General features: G+C 40.4%; 1 protein-coding gene across 1 annotated transcript; it reads left to right on the top strand.

Annotated features, from left to right (window-relative positions):
- Positions 1 to 3,186: 3,186 nt before the first annotated feature.
- On the top strand, positions 3,187 to 17,815 carry ankrd33ba (ankyrin repeat domain 33ba). Its single transcript, XM_083994983.1, has 6 exons — positions 3,187 to 4,000; positions 12,580 to 12,709; positions 12,974 to 13,114; positions 14,605 to 14,746; positions 15,341 to 15,539; positions 16,293 to 17,815. The coding sequence occupies exons 1-6, from the start codon at positions 3,554 to 3,556 to the stop codon at positions 16,836 to 16,838; spliced, it is 1,605 nt and encodes a 534-aa protein (XP_083851109.1). The 5' UTR covers positions 3,187 to 3,553; the 3' UTR covers positions 16,839 to 17,815.
- The last annotated feature ends 5,857 nt before the right edge of the window (positions 17,816 to 23,672 follow it).

The raw sequence follows: 23,672 nt of genomic DNA, 5'->3' as shown, positions 1-23,672 counted from the left end.
ATAATTGCTTTTCATTAATAGGATAAGGTATTATCCAACATGCTATTTGCTTGTCCTTGCTTGCCAATCTAGTGATCAATCTTCTTATGCCTGTTTATAAAAGCTACAAACATGGAGTCAAGGTACAGAAATGTTGTGGCAGAGCAGGATTACAAATGCAGAGAGAGTGAACATACCTTCTTTTATTAAAGGAGCAACTGCAGCTTGATGGACTAATAATATCAATTCAAATGAAAACAAGAAAGCATGCCCCAAAGAGACAGAAGGGAAAAAACAGCAATCATGTTTTTGCTGCACCATTCAACCTGCCACAAAACTGCTCCTAGGTTTCGGTTAAAAGTTTCTGATATCTGACAATTTTGGAGTGCTGTACTCTTGCTAAGTGTAGTCTTTTGAAAAAAAAAAAGAACCTTGAATATGTAATAGATCAGGGACCCAGCAGAAACCTCAGCATTTACACCACACACATCCACAGAAGGGCTCCAATCAGCCCATGATTATCTGTCCGGGGGATTTAGATTTTTCTTCTGAGCCCAGGTTAGGCTAATGCAATTGGCTCTGCAGTGATGGTGCTGCTAATGAGCTATTTACAGTGGGTCTTAGTCTCATGAAGACTACATGTACACCACCACCACCACCACCACCACCACCACAGAGTATGCATACAGTAGTACTGATGTAAAGCAGCATTTGCATTGTGGGATGAGGTCTTTATATCAGCTGGCATCTGCCCATAGGCATCCGACCTTAAATGAACTACAAATTTCCCTTTGCCTATGTCGTTGAAGACCTAAAATGATCATTGTGAAACATAACTGATTAGTTCTCTTCTTAAATCAGCTGCCAGTCTTCTCACCTTGTATTAATCATTACTTTCTATTCTGCCAGGGCTAAATGAGTCCCAGTAGCACCATTTACGGTGTCAAATAAATCTCTGGTGGGGTTTATTTTACTTCATAATACAGCTGTCTTCTTAAAATATAACACAACAAAACAAAACTGGATGAAAAATGGAATATTACTGAGTATAAAGGGAGATGTTTTCCCCCACTGTTAATTGCTTTTCAGGCTGCTTGCAGTGTTTTGTGTTAAAATTTGTAATATTGAGTCATCTACAATTTTGAATTTCTGCATTTTAATTGACTGATTTAATTGGTTATTCCCTTTTATCCCCCAAAATACCAGTGTATTGCCAAGGAATATTAACCAATTTTCTTTTTTATTTGCAGCTAATTATTGCCTTCATTGCAGCTTTATGCTACTGAGCTTATCACTGAGCAGAACTGGAACGATCAGGGGCACTGGACTGCATGTAGGGCATTATAGATCTATATGTGTCTAACTTACATATTAAATTTCATTGGAATAAAATGTAGGGTTAGGGATTAATCCATATTTGTAGAGAAAATGTTCATGATGTTTGAGTCCTGAAGATATAGGTTTGACTTAACTATGTGAATTATGTTGAATGAGCACATTTTATGTCTGTAATTTCAATGTCATAAGGCCCACCCTGTATCATGGTGTAAAAAGTGACTCGCCTGGCAGTCATAGAGAGAGTGTGTGAGTAAATTAATAAATTTAAGTCAGGTTTATGATGTGTTACATCTTAAGAAGGATAATTGTGACTTGAACCATACAAAAATATTTCAGCTAAAAGGAGGAATTCTTTTTTATCGCCCCGTCCTTTTATGTCTGTGTCTGTGTTTTGACCAGACTGTGAAGGTTTTCACAGATCAGTACATCTCCAAGGTGGCTAACAGTGCCTGTCACACACACACAGGAGCAGAGTAATACCATAGAGATGGAGGAGCCACAGGAGAGTAGAGCGCTCAGCTGGGGGTAGATGAAGGTATAATAATGGGTACACACTGGGACTGTTGTGCACTCGTTTTTCCGCAGCAGGTGATGTCAACACACTCACGGTATTAATTACTGAGAGACAAGGTTTACCATACAGAAATATAATATATGACGTATACTATATCCCTATATAAACAATTAGGTTGTCATATACAGTATGTGAACGAAAATACCAACAGCATTGTATAGTTGTACAATAAATGTGTATGTCTACAATATAAGCATACATAAATGAACATACATATTTGTATGGCCTATAACATAATGGCAATATATGAAATTGTTCCATTCTCTACACTTTCTTCACTTGAAATGATAACTTTTCAGGTACAAAGATGACATGACACCTATTTTGTGTTTTATATAACACTTGTTAAAATGTATTTTTGTGTTCATCTTTTTTGTCATTGTTGTGTGAGCTACTGGACTATCTTGAATTTCCCTGCTAGGGATGAATAAAGTATTCTCTATCTATCTATCTATCTATCTATCTATCTATCTATCTATCTATCTATCTATCTATCTATCTATCTATCTATCTATTATAGTTGTATTTCCTTATTTCACGGTTATGTTGGGTGAAATACATTTGTAGGTTTTAGCCATTGTTTTACTCACCCTAAAAAGTTCAATTTCCTGCACACCTAATGAAAAACATTTATTTTCTAACAAATTAATATGAATTTTTCATGAGATGCAACAGTTTACACACAAGCTCAACTCTCTTAATACCTCAGCATTGAGAGAGAGTCATGATAACAGAGAATTGGCTGAAGGTAAAATAAATTATTTCAGGATGTAACTGTGTCCCCATTGAGGGAACAAATTAGACTACAATTAAATACTAGAGCAATATCTATGAGTAAATACGCAATAACAGTAAGTAAATTGGAAACAGTTTAAATCCGTATGGCAGACCTCAGGTGTGAGACAGCAAACTAGGCTACCTCAGGCTCTCAAACCCACTTTAATGTAAGAGCAACTTGAAAAGAGCAACAGGGATGTAGCTGCTACTAGTCAAAATAAAACAATATTAAAAACAATTAACAGTTTTGCCAAACTGATGAATAAAAATAAATAGCCTAGGCCTACTGTATAAATACCTATACTATTCTAGGAATATTATGTTTCACTGTAGGGCTGCGTTCAGTAGAGACCTAGGACTAATCCCTTATCACTAGACAGAGAGAGAGAGAGAGGCAGAGGGGGAGAGAGAGAGGTCTCAGTCCCATCTAATCGGATTAGGTGACTATAGGTTAACAGGCTGCTGTCTCTCTCCACCCTGCATGGGACGGCCGTGTCCCTGGGACTCACTTTGTGCTGCAGCTCCGCTTTAGAAAAACCTGAACCGGAAAACTAAGTTAGAGCTCAACGAGGTTTCGTTTTGAGGGCGCGCGGAGATCACACTCTGTGGGACGTTCACGGCTCCGATGGGAATAATGTTAATGTCAACAACTCTCCGAAGAGGACCGCTAACATACTCAACTAGTACATAGGCCTATGACAGTACATTTTAAGGAGTTTGTGTAATTTAGGCTTCAGTGAACGATGTAAGTGACTTTTTATTTGTATTTTTTTTTTTTTTTTTACACACGCGTCTAGTTTTGGAGAGACAGCCAGTCACATGCCCGCGCCCCGCGTGCCAGGCTGCTCTCTACCCCGTGGACGGTGCCCTATGCTCGGGGGTTAGATGGTGCTGATCACGGACGACAGGGATGGAGGAGGCGCCTCGTCGGTCCGGGTCAAACAACTCCAACAGCCGCAAAAAGTCACGGGCAACATCGCCCAAGTCCACCCGACCATAGCCGAGGAGCCGCTGTCCCACTCGGAAGACGCGGACTACCTGGGTTCATGCGACGAGGACGAGGACGAGGACGACAGAGGGGACGAAGACGATGATGAATTTGAAGAAGTTGACTTTGAGGACTTGGAGGACTGTCGGAGCATCGCCTCGGACGACTCCTTCTACCCTCCAGATGATGTGTTCGCGGACTCGGAGCGCACCCCGTCTCCGGAAAGCCCAGAACCGCTATCTTTTTTCCAGGCGTGCTGCACCAACAACGCGGCTATCGTCCGGATAATGATACGACACGGAGTCAGAGAGGAGGAGGTCAAGGAAACGGACAGGAACAACAGGGTAAGACGCACATGATAAGACCACTTTGAATAACTTCTCACAAGTAGTAGGCCCAGTGTAATAGTTTGACAGCACACAGGCTGCACGGGACAAGGTAGGGATTCATTTAAGTGGCCTATATATATTTGATCACTGGATTGATGGAGAAGATTGCAAGTAGTAAGCTATTATAAGGTCTTGGCTCGGAGGTTTTAAATCTTGTTGTGTCTTGTTACCAAACTGCCAACATCATCTTCCTCCCACTCAGTGCAACAAGTTCAGATAAGGAGCCTAGTAGGCCTAGGTGTTGAAATAATTAAGCCTGAGCTTGCTGCAGTGGCTTACTTACCTATTTCCAGGTCTTAAGAAAGTATCTGGTCTGACCTCCTTTACTGTGGGCTACTGTAGCCTATGTCATGTGCTGATGACCACATGCTTGCCAGCCTCCCTGATAACTGAGTAAAGCCTAGCAGTAAAAAGAAAATGACATCTAAATATCTGTGGGTCTCTAGGCTATCTGTAAGAGTGAGTGTGTGAGTAGTCAATTTCTTACCATGTTGCTACTTGACTGGGAAATTACATTATGAATCATGCATTTGCTTTCTATTCTGAAATCACTCCATTTCTCTAATGAGCTCAGAGTCTTATCCTGAATACTTTAACACAGACAGCCAGTATATTCTGACAGGTGTTTGTATGTTTGTGTGATGACAGAAGTCAGGTTTGTTTGGGAGAGTAAGCACATTCATGCTCTTTAAAAACATCGAAGTCTCTCAAGGTCAGCAGCAGAACATACAAGCCCCTCTGTGAGAGTGTGTGGCCATGTAGACATTCTGTACAGCATTCATGTGAGTGAGTGTGTCGTCGCTGCTTTTTCTTATTCTTGACTTCAGCGCAGTTTGTGGTAAATGACATTAGTGTGTTTTTTGGAGCATTTTCATTGTAATAAGATGATAAGAGTTTAGTCATAATATTATTAATAAGTGATAATACATTTTTTCCATATAGTCCCCCCACCCCCATCCCCCAGTGACTCAGAATAACCTCAATTCCATTTTTCACTGGTATTAAAGGTCATCCATCAAAGCTATTACAGCTTTCTCGAAAGATTATTGGATATTTTATCTACAGTGTGATCAAAATTTGTAGTCTAACCCCTTACACCTGGTGGATAAAAGTCACCCCAGCCAGAAAAGTGGAGCCCAGGGCAAAGCCATTAATCCATAATTACAGAATGCAAGACTAATTTTCACTCATCTGAACATTTCATTAATAATAGTAGTTGAATTTGATGGTAATGAGCTTTATTGCTGAATCACACTGTTGTGACTCAGTGTGCTGGAAGAACGTATTACTGATAAGTTTGCCCATTATCAAGCACACTGGACTTATCAAGCATACCTTCACATACATGAAAGCTGCTGAATATAAATAAGTTTAACTTTTGACTTTTTACAGTGTTCCAGTGAAGAAGGTGGTCATTCAACACCTGTTACAGTAAATGATCACCTGCTTATCACGCATAGCACGCGCCGCAGTGTTAAGGGATATGGTGGGCTGTGTTTATGAGCCGGGGGGAGCAGACGGATTTTCTATCAAACAATTTTCATATTGCTATTGATGAAATATCAGTCACTGGCTCATATCGCTATCATTCTATCACATAGGCCTCACCTTGAGGCAAACACCCACCTGTCTTTTTCTCCTCTTCCATTTCATCTCTTCCCCTATGTATGCACTGTGTCTATATGAGGGTAGGGCATGACATCAATCAGTGTAATGCCCAGACATTTCTTTTCTTCTTCTTTTCTATTGGGATCTCCCTGATTCTTTAGCAATAGAGATCATCTGTAGCATAGACTGTGTGAATATGTGTGTTATGAAAAGAGAAAGATGGATACACACACACACACGTACGTACACACATCCTGCACAAAGTCAGACAAAGGAAGGTCAAGGGTTCAACAGGCATTTGTGCAATGTGTGTGTGGCAGTGAGAGATGAAGAGCCAAGTAAGTTGTGTGTTTGGATTACTAGGATGTGTGTTAACTGCACTCAGGCCATGCCCTTCTGACCTATGGCATAAGCACATAGCCACACAGACACAATGCAGGTTAAACAACACAGCAACTGCATACGTTGATGTGAATCTGCAAAGCTCATTAGTGCATGCGTATGTGTGTTAGACATCCTGAGACAGATGTCAACATCTTAATATAGCAGACGAAGTGACGCGTAAGACAAAGAGGGCTGTGATATTCCAGGATAAGTACAGCGCGTACACTCTGTCCCTTTTCTCTCATCAGCAGTTCAAAGGGAAGTTTTCGGCGTACTGATTTGTTTATCTTGGAAGACAGATGAAGGGGTTTATTGAATTATATTTACAGTCGATGAGAGTATAGCATTATATATAGGAATAGCAGGACTGGTTTACACAACAGGTGCAGTTATATGACTGTGGAAAAGTAGTTGCATAGTTGAAGCAGGTTAACCATTTGGAAACAAGACGAAATGAAACACAGATACACCAGACCAATTTTAAATTTTGGGTATAAATATTTCATAAATTGTATTAGAAAAATAAAAACGTTTGAAGTTGCAGAGCTTATGCAAGTTTCATCTGTATTATTTCATGTGTGCATACTAATGTGTTGGCTCTGTTTCATGATAACTTGAGAATGAGTTTCACAGCTTACCTACAGTAGCAGAAAGATAAACATCAGTTATAATTTTTGATATTATTTTATTTTTCCAGTGTATTTTCTCTCTGAGGTCTATTTGAGTCTTTCTCCAAACCCACTCCTTGTCTCAGCTCAGGCTTTGAAAATCAATAAAACTCACTTTCCACTGCCAAACGCACATGTTGAAACTGTATTAACTGGAACCACAGTTACGCCAGAGCCAGACAAACAGTTGTTGACACAAACACAGTCTGTCCCCTGTACCCAGAGAAGACAGGATGAGCTAATGTGTCAATTAAACACTAATTGGCTGCTAGTCTTTAAGAGTAACTTAAAGACTAGCCATCATACAGTAGGTCTTATGCAAGTTTGTATTTAATTCTCCCTCTATATGATTACAACATAGTAATTATGACTGCACTGCAATGTTGTGACTGCAGTGTCTGATGTTATGCATGGCTTTTTAACAAATTATTGTAAGTGAAAACATGAATACAAGTCAGCAAACATCTGGGTTATCCTCTCTGAACGTTGGCTGTAAAGAGATGTGCTGTGAGTGTGTCTGTGTGTATGTGTATGTGTATGTGTATGTGTGTGTGTGTGTGTGTGTGTTGTGTTATGTATCAAATTAAAATTGGTGTCCTCTGGCACCTCCGACCCCGTTTAGGACAGTGTGTGTCCCTCGTAGAGTAGATAAGCTGTCATGCTAACAAACTCAATACATACACGCGCAGACACACACATATGCACACAAACACACAATCCAATCAACTTAAATGAGGCCACCCTGCATGACTGCTACCTCTCTGACTTTCTCTCCTCTCTCTCTTTATCTCCCTCCCTCACACACACTCTCTCTCTCTCACACACACACTCCTCAGAGCCAGGTTGTCCAAATAGGCTGAGATCAGGTGACACACCATGACAGGTACAGTATGCTTTAGCAGGGCCTGCCAAGACAGCAAGTCAGCCACAGAGCTTCTGACACAGAGAGGACGGCTCAGCGACGTGCCGCATCGACCATCACGTCAACAACCTAGCAGACTAAATGAAGGCCACGCGGGGAGAGTCAGAAATTTGGCACTGCAGACAGTAGCAAGCATGATGCTGTTAGCAAATATAGATAAGTGGAAAAATCAAAGCGACAGTCATACATATCTGATTTGATACAGCCTGTGAAAGCTCAGCCGCAGACAGAAAGACAGTTAACAGGGAAGCTATTGACAGGAACATGGCCTAGTAGGCTATGTCAGTGTCAGCCGTGCTGCTGGTGAATGTGAGCGAGGGCAGGCTGGAGTTGGTTTGCATGCCTGGCTGTCCTTGAACACAAAGAAAAAACAAATGCTATATTTTAGTTTTGGTTTATCCAGCAATCTGTAAAAAGATACAGTTTTTCGGTTGAATGACTTGGATGATTCGGCTTATACCAGGACTTATTTGGGGGGAAATGAAGGTGAAGCTAAGACCTTATTTGGGAGGGGAAAAAACAGGCAAGTTACATTCATTTATCTAGGCAGTCACACTGGTTCAGGAAACCCACAAAGCCTAGCTGTGTGAACAGTCATTTTACTAATTGCTTGAATGTTTGTGAAGTTAGTCACAGCAGAATGAGCAAAATCACTGTACACAAGCAGCAGGCACTTCACTGGATTTATAGGTAACTTTTAGGAAAACATTGTGGAAAAAAACAGTTAATTATTGGTTATAAACTACATACAGAATCTGTTAATTATTCTGTATTGCCCATATTTTCTGTACCAGCTTCAGTCTATCAGAGGATCCATCTAAGTGCCGGCTGGGAAACCTGTTTTTATTTGTGTCTTTGTGGGTTTTCAAGGGTTACAGTGTGTATTGTGTCATTCTCATTGGATCCAATTATTGCAGCATCTCACATTAACTGTAAATACACAGTTATGTCTATCTCCCTCCCCCTCCCTCTGTGTCTCTCTCACTGATAAGGCTAAGCCTTTCTATTCCTAGCCCTGGATATTCCCCAGATTAATGCGTGAGTGTAGATGTGAGTGTGCGTGTCTGTGTGCCCACTGCGCACGTTTGTGTGTGTTGCTGCCTTTGTGTCTGTATAGGCTAATAATAAGTTGACCAGAATTCTTGTGCGTATATGTCTGTGTTCAGACTGCATCAGAGGCCACTGATCTTGACTACAAATGATGTTTGTACTTATTTGGTCAAAATTGTCATTACTACAAAATTACATTTTTATGCAATAAAGTAGCAGCTGCGATATAAGTGTTGCCCTCTAGATGCAAATTTCTGGCTCCAACTAATGATGTTGGTGCTGTAGTTTATATATTGAATAATTTGTGGCATAGAAAACAGACTTGGAAGTAGTTATATTTGACTTCAGTGTTAGTATGTTATATTAATGAGGTCTTAATTTACTCAATTGAAAAATCTTCAAAATGGCATCACTATAGGTTAATATTATGTGTGTTGAATGTGTTTCCTGATGTTATAAAACATTTGGCGCGTTGCTGCATATCACGGAGCATTGCAGCCGACTGCACGGTCAGTGAAACTGTTACAGTGTGAGACTGGGCCAATGTGCCAGTGCATGTGCGTCATTATGTGTGTGCATGAGGGGAACAAAATGGTACCAGAAAACTTTTCTGTGGCATCAGAGGTCGAAAACCCACTTACATATGCTATGCTCAATGCATCAGTCTGTAGACTGGGACTGGTCTGGGGTCAGTGTGTTCTCACATGTTGATTGAATTTTCTGACTGAATATTTGACATGAAAAATGTCAGTACAGTGCAGGACAAAAAAAAAAAAACTTTTGCAGAGGCTTGTCAGTGACAAACATCAGGTTAGGTTAATGTTAGGTTTGATAGAACCTAACATTAAGGTGATAGCTAGCTCCAGTTTTTTCCATGGTGTTGAATGGTGTAAAGGGACAGTTGCAGCTTAAATCAATAAAATTATATAACTATGAAAAAAGAAAATAGAACACATTGTTTTCATGTTTATACCAGTATAAAAGCTAAAAAAAATGCTTCTTACCTGCTGCATATCTTCATCTTCATATAGTCCACACATTAGGCCTATTACCTGAAAACTATTAGTGAGTAGTGATTTGAATCTGTCATGCAAGTCTCTCTACTGTTTTTTTTTTTTTTTTTTACTGTAAGTATCTTTTTACACACACATACACTTTATATGCACTCGTCCACCTTTGGTAGTACCTCTCCTGATTGTTTCAGGGTTGTTGAACTGCCAGATTGTGTTGTTATTTTTATCCCTTCAGCCCTCGAGTTATTCACTGAGTGGGCAATATTGTGTAGCACAATTGGCTTTTTTGTCTCGCTCCTGTGTCTCTGTGATTGCTGTGTGCATTTCACTGGTGCCCTTCTCTCAGATTCTTCAAACGCCAACATTGCCAGCGTAAAGAGCATCAAAATCAAAGTACAGTGGATATGCTAAACATATTCCTGTTTGTACGAGAGGGATGATCTCAGTAGAAAACTTGAGTTTGCAAGAAAAGGGTAGGAAAAAAAACAACAACAGCTAAATGTGTGTTTGTATGTTTGTGTGTGTGTGAGAGAGAAAGTTTCACAGAGAAAATAGGACACTGCCTGATGAAATTGCTCCAGACATGCTGCAGGGCATGCTTCTAAAGTACAACACAGCAAGGCTGGAGGGTTGCCAAGAATGTGTATGTGTGCATGTGAGAGAGGCAGACAAGGTCTACATGTGTGTCTAACCAAATAGAGGTACTTGGAGCCGTGCCATCGTACGTGAGCTTCTTCCAGACAATCCACCGGTTACTCCACAGGACCTGTTTTCCACCTTTCCCCCTTCTAACTCTTGAGGGCTGACAACACTAATGTGACTACATGTCCAGCTGGCTGACAGCCCGGCTCGTTGTAGCCAAAAGTTTAAGTTCAGTTTGTCTTCTCGGTCGGTGGTTTTTTTTTATGCTATAAAAGTCAAATAAAGACTGTGTTTGGGCATTCAGACTCATATATGATCTCATATTTTGGAATATTTCATGTGGTGACATGTTAATGTGACATGATGCTGGCATTGCCTTGATGTTGTTCGAATAAAGGGTTAATTAAATTAATCTGCAACCTGATAAAATTGTATACAATGTTCTGTTTCTACTAAACTGTAGGTGTTTTACATGAGGTTTTTATATTGTGTTTATTGAGAAGCAACAATCACAATGTGGAGATGCACACATAACTTTATCCATGCATGCATATTGTCACTTGTCAGTATGATGTTTGTTTGTTTGCGTGTGTGTGGGTAGTAGGTAGATATGGGGGAGGTTGACAGAAACTTTGTAAACTTGTTTAAACCCTCAGGTCCTATCTGTACCGATCTTCTATTTATTCATGTCAGCGAGACAGAACTTTTGATCGCATCACACCGGAGTTTGAGAGAATAATTTATTGGAGTAATACGACGTGCTCGCCAAGAACTAGGGCTAAAAACTCATTTTGTCAGGAGTTACTGTACAGAGAGAACCAAGTAGATTTTATGGAGAGAACATCATGACATAGTAGCAGGTTCATGAATGAAGTGCTCAAGGATTATTAAATGTGGAACAAATTGTGACAACTTATTAAATAGCGTACGTCCTACATTGCTGTTGCCAGAAAATCTTGATTTTTAACTCTACATGGCAAGACTCTCATATCCACATGGTGTCAGACGTATGCAAAGAAGTCTCATCACCACCATGGTGTCTTGTCATAATAAACTGGGAGATGATAGTTTACACTGATTCTGTCTTTATTAGCAGTATCATGCCACAGTTACACATTATGCTGTCTTGCAAAAACGGTTGTTGGTCATCTACTTGACCATTTTATATTCTAGCATATTTGATTCAACCTCACACAAATGAAGCACCGTGCAAAGAAGATCAAACTGAAATGCTGACAGCGTCTCTGTACAATACATACACATTTGTATTGTAACTGATGCGTGCACTATTGAGGAGGTCTTAATGATTGACATCCTACTTTTAGTCAAGCGCTAATAAAGAGTCCCAGTAGGGTTGTCTAGCTTGCTAATTAACAATTAATTAATTGTTCCAGATGACCAGCTTGTTGTTTGGTTGATTTGTTGCATTTATTAGTTGCAATTATTCTAATAGTCACGGCTTTGCAAGTCTTGCTTTTGAACATTTGCACAAAACACATCTATGTCATCACATTAATTATATTCATTCTCGTTACATCGGTCACATATATTTATCTACTCATGCTCTGATCCATGAAGTGAAAAACATTTCTGTCTTAACAGAAATTTTTCACCTATTAATGTGTAAATACCCTGAATGTGACATGTCAATTGAGAACTGTGTGTTCCTACATTTCCCCTCTCCTATCTCTCTCTCTCTCTCTCTCTCTCTGGTGTGAAACTTGTTTGTTTTGGCTGACGAGGTGTGCGCTTTCTGGAAAGTCCTCAACTTTTACAACTTTCAGATTTCCACAACTGGCGTATACTCCAAAACACACACAAACTCACACTCACACAGACCAACATTTACACATTCATCCACACGCACACATAAAAGGGTACCTATTCTGGCATGAGCACACACAAACAGGCCTACAAACACAAACACACACACACACAGACAGCTTATTTTTCCACCGAGTTCAAGTCAGTTCAGGTCTCAGTGAAAATATAACAAATCTCATGTTTATTTATGGATATTAGTTTTGAAAGATGCACAAAGGTCCCCTGGTTTCATGAATGTCTACTGACACTGCCATGAACACTCTTCATACTACTTCCTACATGTCAGCAGAGCAGTTTGACTTGTCCTTTGGCAAGACTTTTTTCCTTTTCTCCGCTGAATGATTTTGCTGATTCCAAACTTTTCCTCCAATTGTAACTCCTCCATCTCTACTTTTTGTCCTGTCTTCCTTTTTTTCATCCCAGACAGGGCTCTTGATTGCATGTTACCAAGGTTACGTGGATGTTGTCATAGCGCTGGCCCAGTGTCCGTATCTGGATGTCAACTGGCAGGACAGCGAGGGAAACACAGGTCTCATAACTGCTGCTCAAGCAGGTGAGTTTCATGCTAACACAAACACACAGGCTGGTTGAACACATGATGCATGTATATACACAAACACACCAGCATGCTGAGCCAAATGAACACACACATACACACACTCTTCTCAAGCTTTCTGCAGCAGTAGTGAGGAGTGTGTTGTGTGGAAACGTGTTGGTGTGTAGGTCTTACACATCTAAAAATATGGTGTACAAGCCAATGTTATGCTTACAGCTTGTCCGAGTACCTACAGTAATGACTGTAATTCTGTTCTTCAAGGCCACATAACCATCACCAACTATTTGCTGAACTACTACTGTGGGCTGGACATCGAGAGGAGAAACTGCCACGGCTTCACCGCCCTGATGAAAGCTGCCATGCAGGGCCGGCTGGAATGTGTGCGTGCGCTCATGATGGCAGGTGAGGCAAATGTGTGTAATTGCACACTTAATGTACCAAACTCAAATATGATTCGCAGAAACTAATGTCTTTGAATCAGAGGCATAATGCTGCAGTAGATTTCACAGTAACACTAACCCTATAATAAGCACACACTATTAAGCATTTTTTTTTTTCAAAGGAGGTTAAATCGAAAGCAACTGGACTTAGTTATTTGTCTAGAAAGACGTTTCACCTCTCATCCAAGAGGCTTCATCAGTTCATGTACGCATCTGACCAGGCTGGGACTGGTCCAACTATCTGGTGTGGAGACTCACTATTTAACCTCTGCTTCATCAGTTCATGTACGCATCTTACCAGGCTGGGACTGGTCCAACTATCTGGTGTCCAAGTATCTGGTGTGGAGACTCACAATTTATTTATTGAGTCTCTACACCAGATAGTTGGACCAGTCCCAGCCTGGTCAGATGCGTACATGAACTGATGAAGCCTCTTGGATGAGAGGTGAAACGTCTTCCTAGACAAATAACTAAGTCCAGTTTCTTTCGATTTAACCTCCTTTGAAATACTATGACCTGGGCAAATGAGAATATGCACCGGACTATTAAGCATTAGTTAAGCATTAATAAACACTGAATTATTAATTTATAACGCATGAATACTCATTAGTATGTAGTTTATAAATACAGTTACTGTAGGACAGTTTAGTGGTCGGCTACTGTTGGTTGCCCAGTGGGTCATGAGAATAACGCAGCCGAATCGCCGTTTATGGTCGGAACTACGACAGTATCTGATCGCCTTCGAACCTCCGACTTTCATTCTTGATCAATGAAAACATTCTTGGCAAATGTTTTCGCTTTCGTCCGTCTTGCGCCGGTCCAAGAATTTCACCGTGCGTGCGGAGGTTCATGGGAAATGTAGTGTGAAAACACTTCGCTTTCCAAAACTCCTCGTAGTCCCTTTAACTAATGCTTAATAGTGTGTACTTATTATAAAGTGTTACCGATTTTACAAATTACCTGGAGTTTTTATACAGATCTTACTGATTACAACCACAAAATGTTGTTTATCCTTCCATCACTGTGCTGTCAGGGCAGCTCAGAAAAATGTGAACACATTTCCAGAAATTTGGTTAACAGATGGACAATTTGAATAAGTTTTGGCAGTGATTCAGATTTGTGTTACTAGACGAGTGCTTGCTTTTTTAGCCATAAACAGTGGAACTAATGGAGGAATTATATGCCAAATCATAGATGCAGGGGGTTTCATTTACAGGATTTCACTTGGCAATGATGGGATGACATTTTAAGATTGATCTATCAAAATGTTTATTTTGGCATTTCATGCACGTATTACCTGGGCCTGTGAAATTCATATAAGGATTTCTTCAGCACACTTTTGAATGTACCTCTGTCTGTCTCCAGCTTGTTATCTTTTAACCCACATCTTTGTGTATCCACCTTCTGCTGTTCTCTTTTATTGACATTTTAATCCTCTGTGGTGTTCACCAGGGGCTGCCCTGAATGCGAAAGACTTCGGCCGCAACTTGACAGCCAGAGACTGGGCTCTGTTTACAGGCCGTTATGAAACCGCCTGGTTGATAACACGTCTGATGGAGCGGCCTTGTCCTCGCCAATACACTGAGAATTTCAGGTAAAACTCACCGCTGAATATCACATATACAGTAACATCTAATAACGAAAGTTCTGCAAAATTAAGTTCCATGGTTCCAAGATGCCTTGTTTTTAAAGGGTCTGCAATATTTAGACTAAATTGCTCTGCCCATTCCTCTGACTCTTCACTTGGGCTACTTCATAACCCAGCATCTTGAGTGGGCTGCCGAGTGGCTGCAGAAAACAAATAATCCTGACCTGCATTCTAGGGATGTAGTTATGGACCACTCATCTTCTCATCAGTGTTTCTGCACACGTTAAGATTCAGCGTGCACACTCCTATTCCGGCAATTTGCTGTCATCATTATTTTTGCATGTTCCCTATTATGAATTCACCTTCATACCCAACAACCGAGCACTCTATGTTCCACATAGATACCTAACATCATTAGAAAGATCATTTCGTGTTGGGATTTTTAAATGGTGGCCGTCATTAGAGAGGAAATACGCTGCCAAAGACACAATGTACAAAACAATATACATGCACGAGTACACACATCTAGCTTTAGGCTTATAAAGAGTAAACCCCTCAGTGCTTCTGTCTAGTGGATTCATGTCAGACTTGCTCTCCCAGCCTAGAGTGGCCCCCGCTGGCATCACTGGTGGCCAAAGCCCAGGAGCCCCGTGGCTGTCTGAAGCGCCTGTCTGACACGGTACGCAACGTCTTCAACATGGCTAATGTCACTAACCCCGAAGACGACGGTGTCGTGGACCACATGGTTTCTGTTACAACGGCCATGAGGAGCCCTTTCATTGCAATAGCATGCCATACGGTGAGTAATGAAGCTGTGGATCACGCTTACAGGTCAATATCCAGTTATTCATTAATCAGCGTTAAACACCACATCTATACTATCCCACATGTTCCTCACTTTGGCCCTTACAACTGGCTTTTCTCAAACACAAGCTGAGATAGGGTGAGGTAATGAGTATAACTCTTGACTCTGATAAGGAAGCTTGTTTTTAAGATGAAGGTCATTAAAGCTGCTCTCATCTGCATTATTCCTGCTGGTATCTTCACACACTCAGCATAGTTGGAAATATTTGCACATTTACTTATCTTCTCATGGAACAAAACAGTCTAGTGCAATGTTGAAATCACCTTTCACACACATGAAATCTGGCCGAAAAACTGATATTTGGTGTTTTTGCATCAGTGAAAAAAATTGTGTTTGTTTGTGTTTAGGATAGTCACTCTATCACTGCGTTGAAGTGATGTGCAAATAAACTAATGATGATATTGTGGTAATAATGCTATTAAAAGGCACTAATTTATCTTTTAGCAAAAAAAAATCATGGGATTAGTTCATAGTAATTAAAGGATATAATTAACGCCAGCTTTATCCGATAAGCAGGTTATTCATGCAAGATTACCAGTACCGTGATAAAATCAAATGGGAGACTCAGCACTGCTCTTGATCAATGACACACCTAGGATTCTGTTACCATACTCTACTATTGCTGCTGGTACTATACCACTGAGACCATAAGAGGCGAAATCACTCAGAACGTTGATATTGTTTCAGATATGTCCCGACAGTCCACCAGGTGTGGGCAAGCGGCGCTATGCAGTTCCTGAGATTGTCCGCCAGCAGCGTGCCAGAGAGCTCCGCTCCACCAACCCCGACCGGGTGGACACCCACCTCAAACTCTTCGAAAACTCCCGGGTCACACTGGTGGCCAAGAACTCAGTAGACCGCCGGGCCAGCCTGCAGGCCCAGAGCGTGGTGCCTCGAAACAGAAGCTCCAGTCTGAGTATTGTGGCTTATAACGAAGCACTGGAACTGCGAAGAACCAGTCTCCTGCCCATGCATATGGTGCTGAGGAGGAGCAGCGTCAGGCCGGGCTTCAGCATCCCTAAAGTGAGGGTGTCCAAGGCACCAGCGCCGACTTACCAACCAGAAAAGATCAGGAGGAAGAGTAGCTACAAAGACGGAGGGGGACACCTGCTGCAGATCCCTAAATGGCGATACAAGGAGCTGAAAGAAGAAAGGAGGAAAGCTGAGGAGGCTGAGAGGAGGCGGCTGGAGGCTGTAACCAAGAGACACCTTGCTGCTGGGAAAAAGAAATAATATCATTGCCTCAACGGACATGATGTACACTAACCCTAACCTTAGTAGTTAAGGAGTTTTATGCTGGACAGATTTGTCTCCAATATTTTTCTACGACCTTTCAAGCTCAGGGTGAGCCAAGAATTACCAGCAGGGTTTCTGTGCTTGGCTGCTCAGTTTTGAATCCTCACTCGAGTTGTGTTCAGCGGTGGAGGAAAGGATGCAGGTTGGCTTTGACAGTATAATAGAAGTGTACAACACTCAGCATCCTTTGTGATGTCAAACAGTAAAATCCCAGGGGATTTGATACTTGAAATGTTTTTAGATAACTTATTTTTCATATTTATTGCTTTTTATTGGAAGGTCAAGCCTATATTTTGTTACTCTGTGGGTGCTCGATACAGTAGTGTTTTTGTAGCGTGTTACACTGTATTGTAGCAGAAGACACTTATTAACATACACTATTTCAGACTGCAACCACAGCAGAAATGTCTCCATCTTTCTACATAAAAAATGGAAGCAATTCATTTAAGATGTTATGAAATAATGTCTTATATTCAATACTCAGCAGAGAATACCTATGGGTGTGTCAAACTGGCTAAGAAAGTTAAGCTTTAATAGACTCTGATGTCCTTTTACAGCAATATTTTTTAGATGATTATGGTTTTGCTTCATGATGAAACCCATGAATGTATTTTGCTTACACATATATAAATATATATATACAGTATATTTTTTATATACATTATAGATTTTAAAGCTTTTGATGACAAACTTTTTTTCTTTTTTATTCTTTTTCACATACTGATGTGCAAAGGGTTGTGTCTTTTAGTCTTAATGTCCAGAACCAAGACTGAAACTTAGAGCACTATTGTGATGTAACAGTTCAATCTTTCCCAGGTGGGAAGAAAGTTAAAAATGTCTCCCAATTGTTTACATTGCGAAAACCACATTAACTCTGGTGATGATAAAGTATCGTGCAATGACGACTCACGGGCGATGTGAACAGAATAAACACTTCTGCTTACAGTAACTCTGCATGTGCTTGTGATTGAGCCAACAATTAATTCTCTATTGTTATTATGATTTCAAATGTCTCAGCGAGCTTGTGTTGTGAACTTCATAAGACAATGATGGGATTTATCTTTATTTATTTATTTTCCCATCTTCCACTGGCAATTACAAAAGTATAATTCAATATTAATTAAGTTTGGAGAAGCTAGGGCGCGCCTCTGTCAGTGTGACAGTACAAGAGGAACTGAGGCAATAATCCTTAGCATATGGACCCTCTGATAAAAAGTCGAAACCATCACAGCGCAAGAGGTCAGCTCCCTGTTTTAATATTAGAATAGTGAAAATAATGGGGCAAAAAATAGCCACGAGTTTAAAAACACACAGCCATGGGGAGAACAGTGATATAACATTGTCAGGAATTTTTGAGAGCACAATTTCACGGTCCTAACTCCTCATGGTGATTGCAGCTTAAGTGGCATCCGAGAGTGTGCATCTAATATACATGTTGATGAGTTGCTAAGGGGTTACAAGGGCATTGTGCAGCCAAATCGTTTCTTCAACTAAACTCCACTGACTTCAGAATGACAATCTGCTTAGATGCTCCCCAGAGGAAGTCATTTGAACATGACAAAAGATGAGCAAATTGCACATTTACTGAACTCTGCACTTAACAAGTGGCAGCAGGATTAACATATTTAACATTAACATAGGAAAACAGAGCATTTTCTACAGTATTCCTGTGAACTATTAAAACATTTCCTTGGAATAGAGAATGAAGCTGAAATAGCTTTAGACGGATCACATGCTCATATTTACGGTTATTAAATTCTGGGCAGGAGTGTGTGTTTTTGTATTGTTAGTTTGTTCATCTGTTCCAAGTCCACTCATACAGTACAATGTGTGTGTGTGTGGGCAAGAGACAAAACCTATTAGCCCTGAATGCATCAGATAATATTTAGGTCATTGCTGTAGCGCAAACAGCTGTTAGCTTAGATTGTAACCTGAGATTATGAAGTGCCACTGGTTTGGTCAGCAATTCCCCCCTCCCACTCTCTTCCACAACACCGACCCAAATCCTTCAGAGAAATTCACAAGTGGCCAAATAAATCGGGCACTATCCGCTGATTGTATGACAGCTATTATGTCATGCTGTGATGCTACAGGCTGGGATTTAGACAGAATGACCTGATTCAAGATCAGCACTGAGGGAATAATTTGTTTGGGCCCTCTGCTGGTTAGTTTTGGTACTACATCTATAGGTTGAGTACCATGCAGGAATTAGAGGATGGTACAGTGTGGCCATAAAGATGCACCTTGATCAGCGGGAATACTCAGATAAGCTGTGACTTTCAAAACCCCAAAATGTGCCAAGTAAACATTCCCCATGACATAACACCACCAGTGCCAGCATTAAATGTTAGCACAGGGCAGGTTGCTTCATGGATTTATGTCTAATTCTGGTTCTACCACTAGCATGCTTCAACACAAACTCTGTTTCAACAGATCAGGCTACGTTCTTCCAGTCTTTTTCCAGAGTTGAACCTGATGTGATCTTCTAAGCTTCAACATGTTGTGCATTGTGAGACGCTTTTCTGCTCACCAGGACTGATTATACTCATCAACATAGCCTTTCGGTCAGCTCAGACCTAACCAGCCTCGCTGTTCTCCTGTGAATCTCATCAACAGGCCCTTCTGGCAACAACAATCAAGCCACGGTCAGAGTCACTGAGATTTAATTTGATTCCTCATGTGAACATTAACTGAAACTCCTGACTTGTATCTGCAAGACTTTATGTATTTCACTGCTGTCACATGATTGTCTGCCTGGATAACTGCATGAATAAACAGCAGCAGTACAGGTGTCCCTACTACAGTGTGTGCACGCCACAGTAATCTGCTGTCGCTGTTGTGAGAGTCAAAACATTGTGACAACTACGTGCAGAGAAATACATGGATTACTGTATATAATTACTGCAGTACATGTGAAAGTCTGAGATATAATTTACTAAATGGGAAGTGTACAGTCAGATTTAATTGTCATGTTGGACGCGGGAGAAATGAGCAACTGTGGCAACCTACTGTAGGTAACTTTAACAGGGCCAAGGCAGATGACAGGGTTGGAGCATCTTCAACAAGGCAGAGTTTGTGGGGTGTTCACAAGCTGCAAACTCTGGAGCCAACACACAAGTGCCAAATTCGCTAGTTCATCCAACGGCTGTTTGAGGCTGTGTCAGCCCCCATAGATTCCCATGTTAAAACCCTAATTTAAGCAGAAATAAACATGTTATCATCACTATAGTTAATTTTCACTTGCATGGGTGATGTAAGGGCATTGAATTAAAGCTGGAGCTTTTTACAGTAATGGAAATATCAGACAAATAATATTTAAATGAAATGAGTGAAATTCTGTTGTGCTGTTGCAAATTGAAAAAAAAAGTCCTTTCTCAACCACTCCTCAACTACGACCTTGCTGCAAGGAATTCTGGGACAGCATTATTTCCTTTCCATGCGTAAAAGGGAGGTCCATTGTATCCTAAGCTATGGATGATAAGATAGGAAGTATTGACACTTTGGATCTGCTCTTATCATGATACTTCCAGGTCATTTCATTGAGTTTGGACTCTTTCTAAGAAAAAAATACTTCTCAACAGCAGTCTTAGTTAGTATTACCGTATTTTATTTATATGTTAGCTCTAATTATCAAGTATTACTGTCTGTACTTACCCACATCGTTATAGTTAACACAAGTTAAAATCATGATGGTGGTAAATCAGATTATTTAGAAACAATACTGGCTCAAATGTATCATCCTTATGGTTCCAATGAATTTCTCCACTTCCTCTGCTCTAGCGAGACCCAAGTGTAATCTGTCCCATTTCTCAAGGTATGAGAGCAATATCATTTTCATTCCTTTTTTTTTATTATTCTTTGAAATGATACTCTGATGCAATCAAAGATGAAGTAGGTCCCTCTTAATGAATTCCATTTCCAAAAAGCCGAAAAGTATGAATAAATGATCACGTCTTAAAATTAAATCAGCATCAAAAATGATCTACAATGTGCTGATGGAAACCGGCGGTACCCTGGTTGATAAAAAGTGAGGGAAACTTGGCCGAGACCAGCTCTCTTATGAGACCATCTCTCTTATAAAAAAAAAAAAAATCACCAAACTTGATAAAAAAATACTGCACTGCACCTTCGGTAGATTTTTTTCCACATAACTGTTGCATAAATCAGGTTAGTTTTGCGTAACATTTTGTCAATATATAACATTTAGGGATTGCCACTCATGGTTTTTACGTAATACCTGAAATATTGTAGCCAAAATGTCAACATAACTCTGTCACATCCACGTGTGTAGTAGAAATAAATACCTCTTCCTCCCACTGTCAACTGTTGACTGAGTGAACCGAGGCATCTGTGGAAAGTTTTCAGTCTCGACAAGCTAAATCCAGTTTTAATGCACCTGAGGTCCACATGGCCGACAGCTTGTGGTGTATACTCAAGGCTAATATAATAAAGTGGCTCTAAATGAGAATGACTCGGTGCTGAGGGTACAGTGCCATAACCTTGACTGTTTTATGGTGTCGGGAGATGAGCTTAAATGTTTCGGGGTCAGGCTGACACGGACCGATAACCTCCTCTGGCTGTTGACATATGGTTACTAGAAGCTGGCCTTTTTGGATATCACTCCTGAATACTGACACATACAGGTCACTGAGACAGTCAATGTGTGGGCCTACCAACTAAAACAAACTTCTTTCTATTCCAACTCGATAAATCATATACTAATATGAGAAAGAAAAACCCAGTGAGATAATATTTAACAGTTTTTTCAGAGGCATTTTATGCACAGTGCTAAATACCAACCTAATGTTATGTTTACTTGCTAGACTAGCCTAATTTCTGGATATTTAAGAAGACATCTTGATGTGATAATAACACCATCTTCGTTGTTGAACACATGCTCGTACAACCAGAGATTCCTGTACAGGGCAGTGCGCTATATTTTTAGCTCAGACTTTCGCTCATTCTGTTCCTCCTGTCAGTCTAATAAGGCATGACAGGGGATGAGAGGTCTGCCACATTGAGAGAACTCCACACAAACATGGAGAGTCAAGGAGACTGCGTCTTCTTTAATGGGGTGTTTCGGGCTTGCTGACAGAGATTCGCACCAACTAAGCCAGCGCTGGCTGGTTTACTGGGATAACGTAAGCTGACAGAACATCTGGTTGCAGATGCTTGTGTAAAGATGGATTACATGCACTAACACCTGGTGCACAGTGTTTTGTGTGTGTGTGTATGCTGAAGGGAAAAACAGCAGACAGCTCTTGGAGAGATGCTTCTGTTTCATTTCAAAACACCAGCTGAGCCCTAATCCCTCAGTGCAGGGTGCTAATTCACCATGGGATGCTAAAATACTCTAGGTGAGCGAGACTAGTTTGAACTTTTTGAAAACACGTTTAAAATATTGAAACCATATCATTTTACTTATTTAGCGCTGAGCTAGACATCCTTTTTTTTTTAAGGTGATTTCATCTGAGTGTCCATTTAAGTTTTGCAGACAACAAATGACAAGCAGAAAACTGTATTTTTCAAGATAGTCTACATCTTTATTTACTATGACAACCACACCTAATACCTAAGTCCACTCAATGACTAAAGATTTGTACAATTTGAACAATTTACTCATGAAAAAAAAAAAACTGAGAGAAACAAAAAATAAAACTCTTTTAAACTTAATTAAATTAACACAGGAGATCATTCATTCTTGGCAAGGTAAATTTCTTTCTTTTCTGGAAACCTGAACGTTAGTGTTGCAACAATTAACACTTGAGTGTAAGGGAACGGGTGATTAAGGAAAAGGGTGGTGTGTGTGTGTTTGTGTGTGCATGCGTGTGTCGATATGTATCATTTGTAGATTTTGTGTACACCCTGGCTTGTGGAAATTAAATGTATTGCATTTTCTGTGGACTGATAAACCGTCAAATAGTTGACATACAGTATCTGTTTAATCACTTCTCTATGGAATGTAGAATTCACTGTTGCTGCCCTTGTGCATTTTTTTTTTACCAAAGACGTCCACGCTTTTACCTTCACTTTACATTTAAGAGCCTCAGACTGTTCTGAACAGCTCCTCTCTGCAATGTTTTGTTCAGCTATGTAACGAAGCATGCTCCCTTGTGATGTTAAGGTCAATGTTAATGTAAACACAAATCAACCTGCAGCTGCTTCACAGCAATTAGCTTTCTTTAGATCTCATCGCGATTTCACCTGCGTTTTCATTCCAGTTGACGCTTGTGTGCAGATAAAAATGTCCCTCAAATCTAAGAGATGAGGCACTTAGAAAGGAAAGCAGGTGGAGTTTGCAATGAAATCGTTAACACTGCAGAAAGAGCAGGTCAGAAAAGAGGGAGGCTCTGCTTTAAATAAACTTAAGAACCAGTTACATAGGAGGAAACTGTTGCAAAAGCTAAGTTGGTTCAGCCTCTGCTTAAAGTCTAGGTAGCATCTTGAGTCAAGATATGAACAATATCTTATTTATTTTCCTCACAGGGCCTCTATAAAATGTCCAGTTTGTGCTCCAGTGTAAGTGCATTTACACATTTTTTACAGGCCAATCAATCACTACGTCTGTAACCTAGGTGGATATTTCTGATAGAGATTTGAGGGCTCTCGTGGACAACTGTTAAAGCTGCTGGACCTTTGGATATCTGATATAATAATTGGTTAATGCTGATATGTAAATGTGTAGCTGCAGTTTCTCTGGTGAATGCCGTACATATACGCTTTGGCAACAGTCTCAGTCACATCGAACTGATTCTAGTAATTTAAAAGATG

Source organism: Trachurus trachurus (genome assembly GCF_905171665.1).
Source record: "Trachurus trachurus genome assembly, chromosome: 20".
Lineage (NCBI taxonomy): Eukaryota > Metazoa > Chordata > Actinopteri > Carangiformes > Carangidae > Trachurus > Trachurus trachurus.
The sequence above is the reverse complement of the archived record's forward strand: the minus strand, read 5'-3'. Positions and strand labels throughout refer to the sequence as shown.